Source organism: Lepidochelys kempii, chromosome 6 (genome assembly GCF_965140265.1).
Source record: "Lepidochelys kempii isolate rLepKem1 chromosome 6, rLepKem1.hap2, whole genome shotgun sequence".
Classification (NCBI taxonomy): Eukaryota; Metazoa; Chordata; order Testudines; family Cheloniidae; genus Lepidochelys; species Lepidochelys kempii.
The window spans coordinates 106,105,759-106,121,713 of NC_133261.1; the positions used below are offsets into that span (position 1 = coordinate 106,105,759).

The following is a 15,955-nucleotide window of genomic DNA, read 5'->3' on the forward strand; positions in this document are numbered from 1 at the left end:
CTGGTGATAAAAAGATTGTGGAGGGGATGGATCTTGGTCTATACACCTGCCTGCAGTGTTTTCTCTTCAGGGCCGGGAGGTAAATTCCCAGAGTGTGGATGGCTGATCTAGACTAGAGTCTTTCAACAAGCATAGAGAATCATCAGTTTTCTCATTAAACTGAATCTGATTTGTTGAATGGTGAGTCCTCTATATGTTCTGATCCTCCCTGGGGAACCCTCAAGAGTGAAGCTAAGACTTACACCTCATAACTATACCAGTGGCTACCACTCTGGCTGCCATGTCAGCTCCATCCACTGCAGCTTGTAGGGATGTTTTTGCCACTAGCCTGCCTTCCTCTATGAAGGACTGAAATTGGACTGTGTCCTCGAGGGGAAGTTTGTCCTTAAAGTCTGCAAGTCTAAAGTAGAAGTTAAAATCTTTTTACAGTAACAAAGCCTCAAATAGTAATATAGAATTGTAGGGTCACAGGAGAATACCTATCTTCCCAAAAGTTCCAACCTCAGAATCCTCCTCATCCAGGGTCGTTTTAGGATGTTGTGACCTTGCTCTCTCTGTGGCTGACTGCACCACCACGAGTTGGGCACTGGATGGATGAAAAGGAATTCATCTCCTTTGCCCAAGACCAAATAAGCATCTTAGTTCTTTTAGGTGTGGGGGTACAGGAGTCTGGGGTATGCCAGACCACTCTGGCGGGCTCCATGATAACTAAGTGGTGCCACCTTGCTTGGACCTGTAGGTTGCAGAACATCAAGCAGTCAGTGCTGGGAATCCTGGATCTCCTCCAGTGGTTCTGAAGGTCATTCACTATTCTCTGTAGTAGCTCCTGGTTTTGCTTCTGGTCGTCCAGTGAAGATAGTGTGATTCCTTCATCCAGAAATGAGGATGTTGCTATAATTGATACCTGGGGATCCAGATCAATTTCCTCCACCTCCTAATTTGACAGATCCAGCAGATGCCAAGTGGGAGAAGTGCCGCAGGACTCATGGATGGATCCTATGAAATACACATAGGAACCAGCACTCAAAGAAGAAAGTGAGTTTTGCAAGAGAATTGTTCAAGTAAGTTAAGATAAGGGCCCCTTTATAAGTGTATGCTAGTGGATAAAGTGATTATACCATCTTTTACTTTGTCTTAACTAAAGCAACTACTTAAGTTTATACCAACCAAACACGGTGGGGGGGCAATTACGATTAACTCACTGACTATGGATGCAGAAGTTGATGAATGTACATATTTTTCTTCTGCTACGTGACAAGCAAGAGCCATAGTATTATTACTATTTATTTGCATGTAGGTAGCACCCACAATGTTCTTGACTCTATACCAACATACGGAAAACGGTCCTTATCTGCGATAGTATTTCTGAATTGCTTTTGTCATTTTTTCTAACCATAGTAACATTTTAAAATCTGCAAGACTTTGTAGTGGGAGTTGTAATTGTAGTGGGAGTTGTAAAATCCTGCCAAAACCAGCTCACAGGTTATGACAGCTCCGATAATATGCTAGTTACTTTCCAAAACATAATAAACCGTAGTCCCTGCCCCCAAAAGCTCTCAATCTAAGGAACAGCTGCTTTTCAGAAATCTCTTCTTAGGTAATTCTTCACAGCACCTTTTAAAAATATTTAAAAGCTCTCACTACTCAGAAAGAAACTTAGCATCAATTTTTTTTTATAAAGTGATGGCACTGTATGTATAATTTTATAGATACACACACACACATATATATATATACACACATGAACATTAAAACACATAGCTACTAACAGTGTTCTTTCCTCAGTCTTATTGATATGAAAACACAGATATAAATTTAACACTGACAATCGTATGTTAAAATGTACCTATCTAAGACCACCAAATCAGTTGCAGTTTCAGCATTGCTCTTTAGGATTTTCTCCAGTTTCTGAATCTTCTCCTCTAACTCAGCAGGATCACATTTCCCATTTAAAATGGAAGCTGTTAATCCCAGGATTCGAGGACAGGATGGACAGTTCTCACAGATCTGTGAAGTAAACCAGAACAGCAGGGTAATAAAACTGTCAATTCCTCCACCAACGCATCCTGAGTGCATCTTTACAGATGTCTGTTAGTCTATAAGGTGCCACAGGACTCTTTGCCGCTTTTACAGATCCAGACTACCACGGCTACCCCTCTGATTCTTTACAGATAGATATCTAGATCGCAGGTTCAACTAGTATTTCAGCACCAGGTGTCAGAAAAAGAACAATGGATATTTTCAATCTAATATAACTAACCAACTAAAGTTAAATTAGAAAATTAAAACATGTTAAATATAAAATTTTAACTTTTATTGTTTTAGTAAAAGTATATAAAGGCAGAAATTTGCTAAACATTCTATTAAGTAGAGATATTCAAAGCACATAAAAGCAGTGTGAGGTACCTTGTCAACATTTATACCATAAAAATGACCACATTTTAAGTGTTTACATCATGTCAAAGGATTAAAATACCACTATAAAAAAATTAAACCTACTACATGATCCCTGGTTAAGCCTGTCATTCATTGGGGAAGGAGGGGAGGAAGAAGGAAGGATGAAGGCAAAAAAAAAAATACAGAAAGAGATGCTCTTTGAGTTGCTTGGTTCACCTCAATTAGGGCAAATAATGCACAGGGCCAAAAATGCCCTCACAACAAAAGAAAGCTTAAAGCTTTAGAAATCAGTACCCACGTATTTTAAAAAATACAAAAACATCCACACTCTCTCAAATGGATATTTTATCAATGGCTTTTTAAAGGTCCAGTAATTTCATTTACTCAGAAAAAGATTCAATTTTAAATTCACAATAAAACTAGCTGCACTACTACATCAATTCCTGACCAATCACCAATGTACGTTATGGTAAATTTACTGGCTTCACCATTCTATGTCATCACTGGTGTCCATTTAATCCAATAACTCTTCAGTAAATTCAGCATCCCAAAATACACTGTACACTTCCCATTGTTTCTCATCCTCAGTTTTGTACTGAAGAGGAGTGACACTTAAACATTTTATTTTAAAAACACGAAACACCTTTTAAGGTACAAATCCATATTTAAGCTGCAGTGTAAAAGTTAGAAATATTTCATGTTACTAGTCTGAAATTTTACCACAAACAAGTGTTAAGTTCTTGTTTCCAAGCAATTTGCTTAATGAAGGAAGCCCATGTCATCTACACGAAATAAAATAAAGTGCGATTGTCCTTACTGCCCCAATTGTAAGTAAACATATTTTAAATTGGAACACTGTAATAAGAATATAAAATTACTTGAGATAAATACACTAGAATAAATTATCTAATCAAGAAACTCTACAGTATATTTACAATTTGTCTTATCAAAAACCTACACTGCACCAAATAAAACAATTTTATGAAGAGTTATATTTTTGAATAGCGTTAAAGCATTGACTACCAGTCGCTACATCACTCTGTCATAAAATGGTAGCCACAATTCAAATATTTTCCTTCTTGAGAGCAATATACACCAAAATGATTTTAAGTACTAATCTTTACACTAAGTCAAATTAGCCAGTGAGCTTTCACTAACAGATTTGTTATCTGAATCTCAGTGAAATTAGAGACGCTGAAGATAAAAAGGTTAAATAATGACGACCTACCTTCATAATTTCTTGATACGGATGGTCCTGGATTGCAAGATGGCACTCATCAAACACCAGAAGATTAATGTTTGACAGGGATAAGTATTCATTTTTTAAAACATTCAAAATGACATGACATGTCATAACCAGAACCTAAAAATACAAAGAGAAATGCAACAAATACTAGCTATTAGCATGTTACCACAAACATTACTAGCTTTTTTGACTGCCACTACACACTGAACAGACGTTTTCAGAGAACTATCCAGGATGACTCCAGGATCTCGCTCTTGAGTGATAACAGCTAATTTACAACCCATCATTTTGTATGTTTATCTTGGATTATGTTTTCCTATGTGAATTACTTTGCACTTAACACTGAATTTCTTCTGCCATTTTCTTGCCCAATCATCCAGTTGAGAGAGATCCCTCTGTAACGCTTCACAGTCAGCTTTGGATTTAACTGTCCTGGGTAATTTTGTATCATCTGCAAACTTTGCCACCTCACTATTTACCCCTTTCTCCAGATCATTTATGAATATATTGAGCGATACTGGTCCTAGTGCAGATCCTTGGGGAACCCCCACTGTTTACATCTCTCTATTGTGAAAACGGACCAGTATTCCTACCCTTTGTTTCCTGTCTTTTAACACATTGCTAATTAACTAAAGGACCTTCTCTCTTATCCCATGACTGCTTACTTTGCTTAAGAGCCTTTGGTAAGGGACCTTGTCAAAGGCTTTCTGAAAGTGCAAGTACTGTACTCTATATTGACTGATCACCCTTGCCCATATGCTTGTTGACACCCTCGAAGAATTCTAGTAGATTGGTGAGGCAACATTTCCTTATAAAAAAGCCGTGATGACTCTTCCTCAACCTATTGAGCTAATCTAGGTGTCTGATAATTCTGTTCTTTATTATCGTTTCAACCGATTTGCCTGGTACTGAAGCTAGGCTTACCAGCCTGTAATTATCAGAATTGCTTCACGAGCCTTTAGAAAAATAAATAAATCAAATGTCACATCAGCTATCTGCCAGTCATCTGGTACAGAGGCTGATTTAAGCAATCAGTGACACATCAGTTAGTAGTTCTGCTAATTTATATTTGAGTTCCTTCAGAACTCTTGGGTGAAGACCATGTGCTCATGGTGATTTATTACTGTTTAATTTAATCAATTTGTTCGAAAAACCTTCTCTATTGACACCTCATTCTGGGACAGTTCCTCAAAAATGTCACCTCAAAAAATGGCTCAGTTATGGGAATCTTACTCACATCTTCTGCAGTGAAGACCAATGCAAAGAATTCATTTAGTTTCTCCCAACAATCTTTTCCCCCTTGAGTGATCCTTTAACACCTTGATTGCCCAGCAGTCCCACTGATTGTTTGGCAAGCTTCCTGATTTCGATGTATTTTAACTTTTGCTGTTAGTTTGTGTCTTTTGCTAGCTGCTCTGCTAAGTCTTTTTTGGCTTGCCTAATTATACTTTCACATTTGACTTGCTAGTTTATGCTCCTTTCTATTTTCCAGAGTAGGACGTTAGATTTCCAATTTTAAAAGGATTTCTTTTGGTTTCTCACTGCCTCTTGTACTCTGTTTAGCAATACTGGCATTTTTCTGGTCCTCTGTTTTTGTTATTATTTGGGGAATACATATAGTTTGAGCCCCTATTACTGTACCAATGTTAACCAATGGGATAACCAATGGGACACAGTATTATGAAGGTTCAAACTATACAGAAATGACATAGTAGGTTGTGCTGGTGAGGGAGTAGCACTATATGTGAAAGAAACCATAGAGTCAAATATAGTGCAAATATTAGAGTAACACTGAATCTCTATGGATAGAAATTCCATGCTTGAATAATAAGAGTATAGCAGTACGAATATACTGCCAACCACCTGACTAGTGTGGTAATGGTGACTGTGAAATGCTCAGGGAGATTAGAGGAGATTACAAAAACAGAAAACGCAATAATAATGGGGGATTTCAACAATACCAATATTGATTGTCATGGAAGATAGGGTGATTGAAAAAAGGAATATTGGAAGCCCAGCTTCTCAAAGACACACAGTGGATACTCTCAGGAATATTGCATCTCTATGTTTGCCTCTAAATACCCCAAGTATGTTGAACTTTGCACTGAGCATGAGAAGGACTTGGTCACATAGCATTTAGTTTGGGTAAAAATTAGTTTCTTCCCCAGATCACCTGAACTGTAAACTTTTCACTTTTTTGGCAGTTTATATTACATATCTTACCTCATGTTTAGCAAATTCTTGATTCCACTTCTCCTTTGTCCATGATTCAATTATTTCTAAAACTGAATACTCCCCCACCTTCAGATCTGAATGGGTCCTGACAGCTGACACTTGCTGAGCAACTTGATTTGCTTTAAAAAAAAAAAAAGTTTTCAGTTACAAAATGGCAAAGAATTTTTAAATACTTTAGTTTTAAGTGTACATGCCATTGTATCCATGAGTTTTATAACACCTTTAAAATTAGTATAAAACTAGATATACACAATTATAAGACAAAAATCAAGCACCATGCGGAGAAGCATAGCGGCTCACAATATACCATTCCATATTTGTCTCTCATCCCCCACCAAGAAAGATCAGAAATTAAACAACATCTCAAAGTAAACTGGCCCTCACCTCACTTCTTGGTCTGGTCTTGGGAACTAGCAAAACAGCAGAAAAAAAAAAAGTGGAGTTTCTAGTGGACAAAAGTCATGGGGGTAAAGGACATGAAGAAACTTCAAACTATGTCTCACTGAATAAATGTAATTCTATCCTGCAATTTTGTGCAGAATGTCAGAAACAAAACTGGACACTTTTATCTTACTTTTATTAAGGATTATTCCCGTAATAAACACACACACATACACCAAACAAATAAACCCCATTTTTTTCTTACCTGAGTTGACCAAGAAAACTGTTCTCTTTCCATTTTTGTTGAAGTCTCCCCTGATCTGATAGGACAGCTCTTTAGCAAGTAGTACTGCAATAAAAGTCTTCCCTGAGCCAGTGTTTAAACAGACTATCGTATTATGATCCAAAGCTGCTTCAAGCAGTTCAACCTAGATTTGCAAATGATAAAAGTCACTATTTGCACACGTGGAGTAATTAAAAACAACGAACAAAAGCAAACACTGTCCACAGAAGTTGTACCTGCATGAACTGTGGATGAGCCAATGGGTATTTTTAAAGCTAACTTAGTCCCCAATAACTACCACTGACTTTATAGGACAAGAAATTTATTTACCACAAAGTACATTGTCAGGTTTCACTCAAAACATGGAAACAAGTTATCAGCTCTAGCTTTTAAAATACAACCTGGTTTATACAGTACCTCACTTTGCTAGTGCTGTAAATATCTGATTAAATAAATCTTTACTACATTTAATGATGTCCCTAGTTCGGTGTCCTTGGTTTAATTCCTGCAGATGACTTCTGGATCTAAAAATATGAGTCTCACCAGCTGAGCAAAAGGACCAGATCCATTAGATCAAAGGCAGCAGCAGTCTCTAATCTCTATGGCCACGTCTACACTACCCGCCGGATTGACAGGTAGTGATCCATCTATCGGGGCTTGATTTATCGCGTCTAGTGTAGACAAGACAAGTAGTTTTGTATCATCTGCAAATTTTTCCACCTCACTGTTTACCCCTTTTTCCAGATCATTTATGTATATGTTGAATAGGACTGGTTCCGGTACAGACCCTTGGGGGACACCACTATTTACTTCTCTCCATTCCGAAAACTGACCAGTTATTCCTACCCTTTGTTTCCGATCTTTTAACCAGTTACCAGTCCATGAGAGGACCTTCCCTCTTATCCCATGACAGCTTACTTTGCTTAAGAGCCCTTGGTGAGGGACCTTGTCAAAGGCTTTCTGAAAATCTAAATACACTATATCCATTGGATCCCCCTTGTCCACATGCTTGTTAACCCCCTCAAAGAATTCTAGCAGACTGGTGAGGCATGATTTTCTTTTACAAAAACCACGTTGACTCTTCCCCAGAAAATCATGTTCATCTGTGTGTCTGACAATTCTGTTCTTTCCTATAGTTTCAACCAGTTTGCCTGGTCCTTTCAACCAGTTTGCCTGGTCCTGAAGTCAGTCTTACCGGCCTCTAATTGCCAGGATCACCTCTGGAGCCCTTTTTAAAAAGTGGCGCCACATTAGCTATCCTCCGGTCATTTGGTACAGAAATTGATTTTAATGATAGTTACAAACCACAGCTAGTAGTTCTGCAATTTCACATTTGAGTTCCTTCAGAACTCTTGAGTGAATATCATCTGGTCCTGGTGACTTATTACTATTTAATTTATCAATTTGTTTCAAAACCTCCTCTAATGACACCTCAATCTGGGACAGTTCCTCAGATAAGTCACCTAAAAAGAATAGCTCAGGTCTGGGAATTTTCCTCACATTCTCAGCCATGAAGACCGATGCAAAGAATTCATTTAGTTTCTCCGCAATGGCCTTATCGTCCTTGAGTGCTCCTTTACCATCTCGATCCAGTGGTCCCACTGCAGTGGAAAGCTCTTAACACAAATGCACATAAAACAAGAAAACCAGTCTCATGAAGGTAATCTCGAATAACAGATAGAATGAAAATGAAATATTTTTCATATACAATGAAAAATAATATTGTCATTAGTACCTGATATTTTCTTGGCGTGTAAATGTTATCATGAATTGCTTCTTGTTGCCATGGCAGTCCAAAAAAAGGACCCATTGGTGAGGAAGCAGGGGTCATAAGCTGCAGTCCTGCCATGCTGAGGGATTGCAAAGCAGGGCTTTTCATTCATTCATTCATCCAGTGTTTCTTTCATTGCATTTTTGTTCCAGCACAGCTTACTATGAAAAAATAAGGCATTAAAATCATGCATTATTAAAAGCACAAAGCAAAAGACAGGCTTTCAGTATGAGTTTATCTGGAAACACCTTTTCTGGAATTTTATTTCTTGGAAGTTCTAGCCTTTTGTTTACTCATATCTACGGAACAACAATAAGAAAGAGGTAAATTAAGAGCTCTAAATAAACAGACATTTTTCAATTTCATATTTATACTGAGGACAGCATATTATTAACCAATGTCACAAACTCAGAGAATCCACATTTTTAAAGGGGCAACCCAGAGTAACGTCAGGTTCACACTCTTGAATTTGCCTTAATTCTGTTAATACAGTCTCTATTGACAAGATCCAGAAATATATTCAATTACAAGAGATGAGAAGTAACAGATTTGTGCAATTTCCACTTTAAGTGAAACAGAGTAAGATGATAAAATTCTGAAAAGTTGGTCCAATAAAAGATATTGCCTCACCCACTTGGTCTCTCTAAAATTCTGAAAAGAACAGAGATAAGTGTCTCTCTTTCGCTGGAAAAATTCTGATAAGGAAATAATGTGACACAGGTTTCCCTCTGAATATTCCCCAGGAGAAAAAACAATGCAGAGTATCAGTCAGATTAGGGAAACTAGAAACTCATTGGGTACAATGTTTTTGACAGCAAAAAATGTATTAATTTTTAAGCCAGACACATGTAGAGGTCAAATCAATATTTTAATTTTGTAATGGTGTAATAGATTAAAATTTTAATAATTTAATTTAAATTTTAAAAGTGTGCATCAAGGACCTCAAAAATGTATAGCAAATGATTAAAAAACCATAGCAATCCTGTTTCACCACCTTGTAGAAAATGGTATGTGATAACATAGCTCAACAGGATCATTCATTTGTGCGCCTCACAGTGCTTTGTGGAGTAGCCCCATTTCACAGACAGCACAGGCAAGCATGAAGCTTTGGCCTAATTATTCTGAGAGGCAGTCTGGTTTACTTGATGAGATTTGGCTCTGTCAAAGAGGTTCTACTCTCAGCAGTGTCTCAGGGTCTTCACTTCAGGGGTATGACACCCAAGACCTTTCTCAATAAGTAGTGCTATGAATCACTCATAATTAATACCAGTCAGCGAAAGAGGGAGGACTCTGACTCCTAGCCCAATGCATTTTTCCCTAGGCCAAAATGTATTTTGATGAAGAAGACACATACACTTCATTAGCCAAGGAACTGTATGACAATATTGCTGACATTTGGCAGACTGGATCCAATATTTTAGTTTCAACTAAGTAGAAATTGTCAAGTTCGGAAGAGAACAGCTACAGAATTCCAAAGAAGAAAGTACAGTTCAAAACAAAGGAGAAGTTGAGAATACTGTGAATTTTGTAGCTGGGGACGCTATGGGTTTTGCTCATACAAGTATAAAATTTGGTGAGACACATCGAAACTAATTTCAGAAAACTTGCATGAACGTTTATTTCTTTTTCCAAGAACATGTTCCAGTGACCAAAATACTTTAAAAAATTTTCAATTTTTGACATAAAGCCAGAAATGGAGCATGTCTTCCTTCTTTCATACCCCTCCATGATAACAGTGACTAACTTCCTGCAATTCCATTTAAGTCAGACATTAAACTCCCATGACATTATGCTATATCAGATGTCATATATCTGATGAGACATCATTTATGGATAAAGTTCATATTCATAAGCAGTTTTGGCTGTGTTTGTAAAAGACTGTGAGCATCACATTTGTTCTAAAACCATAATTTTAATTTTTGCCTATCATCAGGAAAAGTTGCCATTTCTAGGGTTAAAGTACAGCAATCTCTCTCTGCCAGAGCAGTAGTCTTTTTGGAGGCAAATGAAGAATTGTGTGTCCAATTTAAACTCAGGAAAAACCGAAGAAGATAGAATGTAACTACCATAGTTGGATTTTTTTTGGTCATACTACTGAAGCCATCCTACAGTGAAACAAATAGTACCATGGGACCTTTAATGAGCACAAATGGCGTGAGTATTACCATACAATGACATACATTGTCTCATCAGGTAAACGGCATCTGAAACAGCATAATGTCATGGGAATTCGGGTTAAGTACCAGTATTGACTTGAGGAAAAAAGGCCTCCTTCTGAACCACCACCATTACCTTCCACAGCAGCAGGCTTTTCCTAATATATCTCACATCCGAGTAAAGGGCAGGGACATGTTTGCTTAGCTTTGAGATTTGACAAGATCACAGTCTAAAATGGGTATGGCTGTAAGCCGGAAAAAATGGTTACAAACCTTCCGTAACTGTTGTTCTTCAAGATGTGTTGCTCACATTCCATGTTAGGGGTGTGCACCGTTGCCGGAGATTTTTTCCTTCAGTGGTATCCGTCAGGCTGGCTCTAGTGCCCTCTGGAGCCGCGTACTCATGTGCTGGTACATGGGGTGCTGCCTGCCACACACCCTCTCCGTTCCTTCTTCTCAGTCAACTGCAACAGAGGAGTAGGAGGTGGGTTGTGGAATGGACAGGAGCAACACATCTCGAAGAACAGCAGCTATGGAAGGTTAGTAACCATTTTTTCTTCGAGTGCTTGCTTCCACATTAGGGGACTCACAACCAGTACCCTCAGTAGGTGGGCTCGGAGTTCATGGACATGCTGACTGTAACACTGGTCTTCCAAACTTGGCGTCATCTCGAGCCTGTCGAGTGATGGCATAATGGGATGCAAAAGTATGCACTGATTAAGTTGTTGCCCTGCAGATGTCTTGGATTGGGACTTGTGCAAGGAACACAGATGAAGAGGCCTGATCTCTCGTGGAGTAAGTGGTTAGGACAGGCTGGACGTGTGACATTCGCCTGCTCATAACAAGCCCGAATACAGGCAGTTATCCAGGAGGAGATCCTCTGGGCTGATACTGGAAGGCCTTTCATCTTTTCTGCTATTGCTACAAAGAGTTGTGTGGATTTGAAAAAGGATTTAATACACTCAATATAGAAGGCGAGGGCACGTCTAACATCTAACGAATGACGCTGCTGCTCCTCAGAGTTCTTGTGAGGCTTCGGGAAGAAGACTGGCAGGAAAATAGCCTGGTTGCTATGGAACTGAGAGACCACCTTTGGCAGGAAAGACGGGTGGAGGTGCAGTTGGAAGTTGTCCTTGAAGAACACTGTGTATGGTGCTTCTGACATAAGGCCCTGATTTCAGAGACCCTTCTGGATGAGGTGATCACCACCAGAAAGGCGACCTTCCAAGAGAGAAGTAGTAGCGGGCACGATGCTAAAGGGTTGAAAGGAGGGCCCATGAGCCCCAACAGAACCAGGTTTAAATTCCATGGAGGGATTGGTTCACAGACCTGAGAGTAGTGTCTCTCCAATCCCTTGAGAAACTGAACCATCATCTAATTAGAGAACACTGACCTGCCGTTCACCGGCTGGTGGAAGGCCAAGATTGCGGCTAAGTGCACTTTGAGATACACTCGGGCCAGATCTTGCTGTTTTAGATAGAGCAAGTAGTCCAAGATAGCCTGGAGGGAAGAACAAACCTGAGAGAGATCTCACAGAGATGCCCATAGGGAGAAGTGCTTCCATTTGGCAGGTAGGTAGCCCAAGTGGAAGGCTTCCTACTACCTAATAAGACCTTTCAAACTTGCTCTGAACAGGCCTGCTCCTCCAGGTTCAGTCATGTAATATTCATGCAATTAGGTGAAGGGAGGCAAGGTTGGGGAGGAGCAACCAGCGGTGGTCTTCTGAGATGAGGTCCGGACAGAGCAGAAGTGGAAGAGCAGATGCTATTGATAGATCCAGCAATGTGCCAATCCAGATGTGACGTGGCCATGCCAGGGCTATAAGAATAACCATCACCTTGTCCCGCTTGATTTTCAGGAGGACCCTGGGAACCAGAAGGACAGGGGGAAAAGTGTACAGTAGGAGCCCTATCCATGGGAACACAAAGGCGTCGGAGAGGGAGTCTGGACTGTGCCTGCGCAGTGAGCAAAACTGATGGCACTTCCTGTTTTGCTTGGTCGTGAACCCGTCTACCTGGGGAGAACCCCACCTTTGGAAGAAGAACCTGGCAATCTCCGAGTGAAGGGACCACTTGTGGTCAGAGAAAAAGGATCTGCTGAGCTGATCCACCAGTGCATTCTGGGATCCTGGAAAGTGTGACGCCACGATGTGGATGAAGTGCCACACTCAGAAGTCCCACAGATGAATGGCCTCCTGACGGGGCAAAGAATCAAGCACCTCCCTGTTTGCTGATACAGAACATGGCCATGGTATTGTCTGTCAGAACTTGTACCACCTTGCCTGAGATCTGGGGGAAGAACACTTTATAGGCTAAGCATACAGCCCTGAGTTCCCCCCGAAGTTTATGTGCAGGGACAGTTCTTCCTGGGACCATAGGCCCCAAGTCCTGAGGAGGTGGAAGTGGGCTCCCCAACCTAGGTCTGATGTGTCCGACACTAGGGACACTGATGGCTGAAGGGGTTACAAAGGGTACTCCCATCATCACTGACCTTGGGTCTTTCCACCAGTCCAGGGAGGTGAGGACGAGGGGTGGAACAGTGAGCACTGAATCTAAGTGGTGTCTGTTGGGGGAGTAAACTGACACTAACCATGTCTGTAGGGGCCTAGGTCTTGCATGACAAACCACATAAGTGCATGGAGCCATATGCCCCAGTAGCTTGGGGCAAACTTGGGATGTCATAACTGTGTGAACCATGACCTTGGATATCAGGTCTAACAGTTTGGAATCGGGCCTCGGGAAGGAAGACACTGGCTTGGGTCAAGTCAAGCACTGCCCCCAATAAATTCTAGTCTCTGAACTGGAGCAAGAGTGGACGTTTATCAACAGGTCCAGCACTCAGAAGGTAGCTTGGACCATGCTGATGCTGTTCACACATAAGCCTCTGACTGACCCTTGATCAACCAGTCATCAAGGTACAGTAGACCTGGACACCTCACCATCTGAGAAAGGCCTCTACTATTGCCATACACTTTGTGAAAACCTGAGAAACTACAGACAGGCCGAAAGGAAGAGTGGTGAATTGGTAGTGGCACTGGTTCACAATAAATCTGAGAAATCTTCTGTGGCCACAGAAGATAAAAATGTGAAAGTATGCATCCTTTAAGTCCAGGGTGGCATACCAATCCCCTAGATACAGGGAGGGAATGATGGAGATCAGGGAGATCAAGAGGAATCTCAATTTCTTGAGATATCTGTTGAGGTGATGCAGGTCCAGAATGATCTGGAGGCCCCCCTGGCCTTTGGGATTAGGAAATATTGGGCGTAACACCCCTCCCCTCTCAAGTCTTTAAAAACTTCCATAATGGCCCCCCATTCACAGGATGGGCTGCACCTCCTAGGTAAGGGCTGCTCATGAGCAGGGTCCCCGAAGAAGGACGTGGGTGGGAGGGAGCAGGGGATGAAAACTGAAAGATAAAGCCAATTGTCTCTGTACTTAGCACCCAGCAGTCTGACATTACGCAGGACCACACTGGGCTGAAGTGCGACAAACGGTCCAAAAATAAAGGGGAAGCAGGATCTGACGAGTGAGATGGTATAGCGCGCTCAGGCACACCTTCTAAAGGCCTGCTTGGGCCCATTGGAGTACCTATGAGACCCTGGCTGGGAGGTTGAGGTGGACAGGAGAGGCTGATGCCTCTTGTAAACGTTCCCTTTCATTTTATAGGGCTCCTGTCTCAGAGATGGCACCAAAAAATGAGGTGGCTGTTGGGGCCTGAAGTGCTTCCTGGAAGCAGCTGGAGCTTAGAGGCCCAAGTACTGGAGGGTGGCCCTTGAGTCCAACCCTTGAGTTGTCTGCTCCGAGAACAGCGAGGAGCCTTCAAAAGAGAGGTCCTGGATAGACTGCTGGGCCTCATGAGGAAGTCCCAAGGACCGGAGTCAAGAGCAACGCCTCATGGTGAAAGCTGAGGCCTTTGTCTTGACTATTGTGTCAGCTATGTCCAGAGCTGCCCGGAGAGAGGTCCTGGCCACGTTCTTACCCTCCTTCAAGAGGGTAGAGAATTCCTGCCTTGAATCTTGAGGCAGAGAGCCTTTAAACTCGGCCAGGGAGTCCCAAAGATTGCAAGTGTATCTCTCTGTGACGGGGTTAGGAATCACCACCGCTGGCGCCTCCCACTGGTTGCTCTGGGAATTAGCTCTGTCCAGTCATGGAGTACCTTTTTCACGTGGTGCCTTGCCCTTCGTCTGCTCTGCTGCTTGGGGACCCTCGTTGCTCCCCGCTAGGCAGCATTCTCTTCGGGGCACTGCCCTCTGGCACTGCCCACTGCTCCGGTCTCACCCCCTTCCGGGGGTTTGGTGTTATCAGCCGTCCACGAGCTACACCTGTTGTAGTGGCCGGCTGCAGCCTCTAAGTCTAGCCCCTTATCGCAGGGACCAGCCGCAGCCTGGATCAGGCCACGCTCCTCTTCAGCCAGGTGTAGCACAAGGGGAAGAGGGGGACCCAGGCCCACCCGCTACTCTGGGTCCCGACCCAGGGACCCTCTAGCAGCAGCCTCTCTGCCCTCCTTCTCTTCCATTGCCCTGCTATTGTCCCTGGGCCACTTCCCCTTCGGCCCTACGCACATACCAGGCCTACGCCAGCAGCCTAGGGTTTTCCCTAGCCGGTGCTCCCCAACTCCTTCTGGCCTTCCCCAGCACTGCTCTATCTAGGGTGCTACCTTCCAGCTCAGGAGTCAGTCCTCCTCCCTTAACCCCCCAGGAGAGACTGCCCACTCCCTTCCTGGGGCAGCCTTTATATATGGCTGAGTCTGGCTCTGATTGGCTGTCTCTAACTCAGTCTCTGACTGGCTCACTAGCACGCCTTCTCTGATTGGCTGCCCACGTGCACCGCCTCCCTGGCCTGCTGAAGCCCCATTTAGTAAAGGAGTGGGGCAGCCACCCCGCTACACTCCCTAACAAACCTTGCTGGTTAGAGATATGCAGTTGAAGGCTACCCATCGAATAAACGTCTCTCCCAAACAGGTCCAGTTTGTGTGCGTCTTTTTGTCTGGGGGTAGCGCTCAAATGGGCCTGCCTGTCCCTTTTGTTGGCTGCCGACACAATCAGGGAACCTGGCGGTGGGAGGTGTGTGCGAGTACAGGTACTCAAACCCACTTGCTGGCACGTAGTATTTCTCCTCTGCCCTCCCTGAGGTGAAGGGCAGAGAAGGAGTTTTCCACAGGGCCTTGACCGCACCCATTACAGCCTCATTAATGGGGAAGGCCACTTTGGAGGGAGCTACTGCAGCCAGAATGTCAATAAGGCTGTGGGATTTTTCCTTAAGCTCCTCAGTTTCCGCCCCCAGAAGATCCTGATAGGCCTTGAAGATGTCCTGTGGAAGCGAGCTACTGGGCCCCTATGCAGCCTCGTCTGGGAGGACAAGGAGGCAGCTTGCACCGGAGGAGGGACTCCTTCCTCTTCCTCAGCCTCAACAATGCCCACAGAAGCCAACTCCTGGATGTCTGTACCGGAGTCTAGGTCTGGTGCCAAGCAGGAAGGTGCAGTAGC

The 15,955-nt window shown here is 42.5% G+C and overlaps 1 protein-coding gene across 16 annotated transcripts in view; it reads right to left on the minus strand.

The window, feature by feature from the left end:
* Positions 1-15,955, minus strand: part of DICER1 (dicer 1, ribonuclease III) — a 97,057-nt gene that overhangs the window by 49,090 nt on the left and 32,012 nt on the right. For all 16 annotated transcript variants that reach the window (XR_012159551.1, XM_073349547.1, XM_073349541.1 and 13 more), the window contains 5 exons: positions 8,278-8,474; positions 6,525-6,687; positions 5,867-5,997; positions 3,626-3,760; positions 1,847-2,007 (listed from right to left, as the gene is read on the minus strand). Coding sequence is in view for 15 of the 16 variants with exons in the window: in XM_073349547.1 (XP_073205648.1) it covers positions 1,847-2,007; positions 3,626-3,760; positions 5,867-5,997; positions 6,525-6,687; positions 8,278-8,421 (734 nt within the window). In the remaining variant the exon portion in view is untranslated. The remainder of the gene's footprint in view (positions 1-1,846; positions 2,008-3,625; positions 3,761-5,866; positions 5,998-6,524; positions 6,688-8,277; positions 8,475-15,955) is intronic.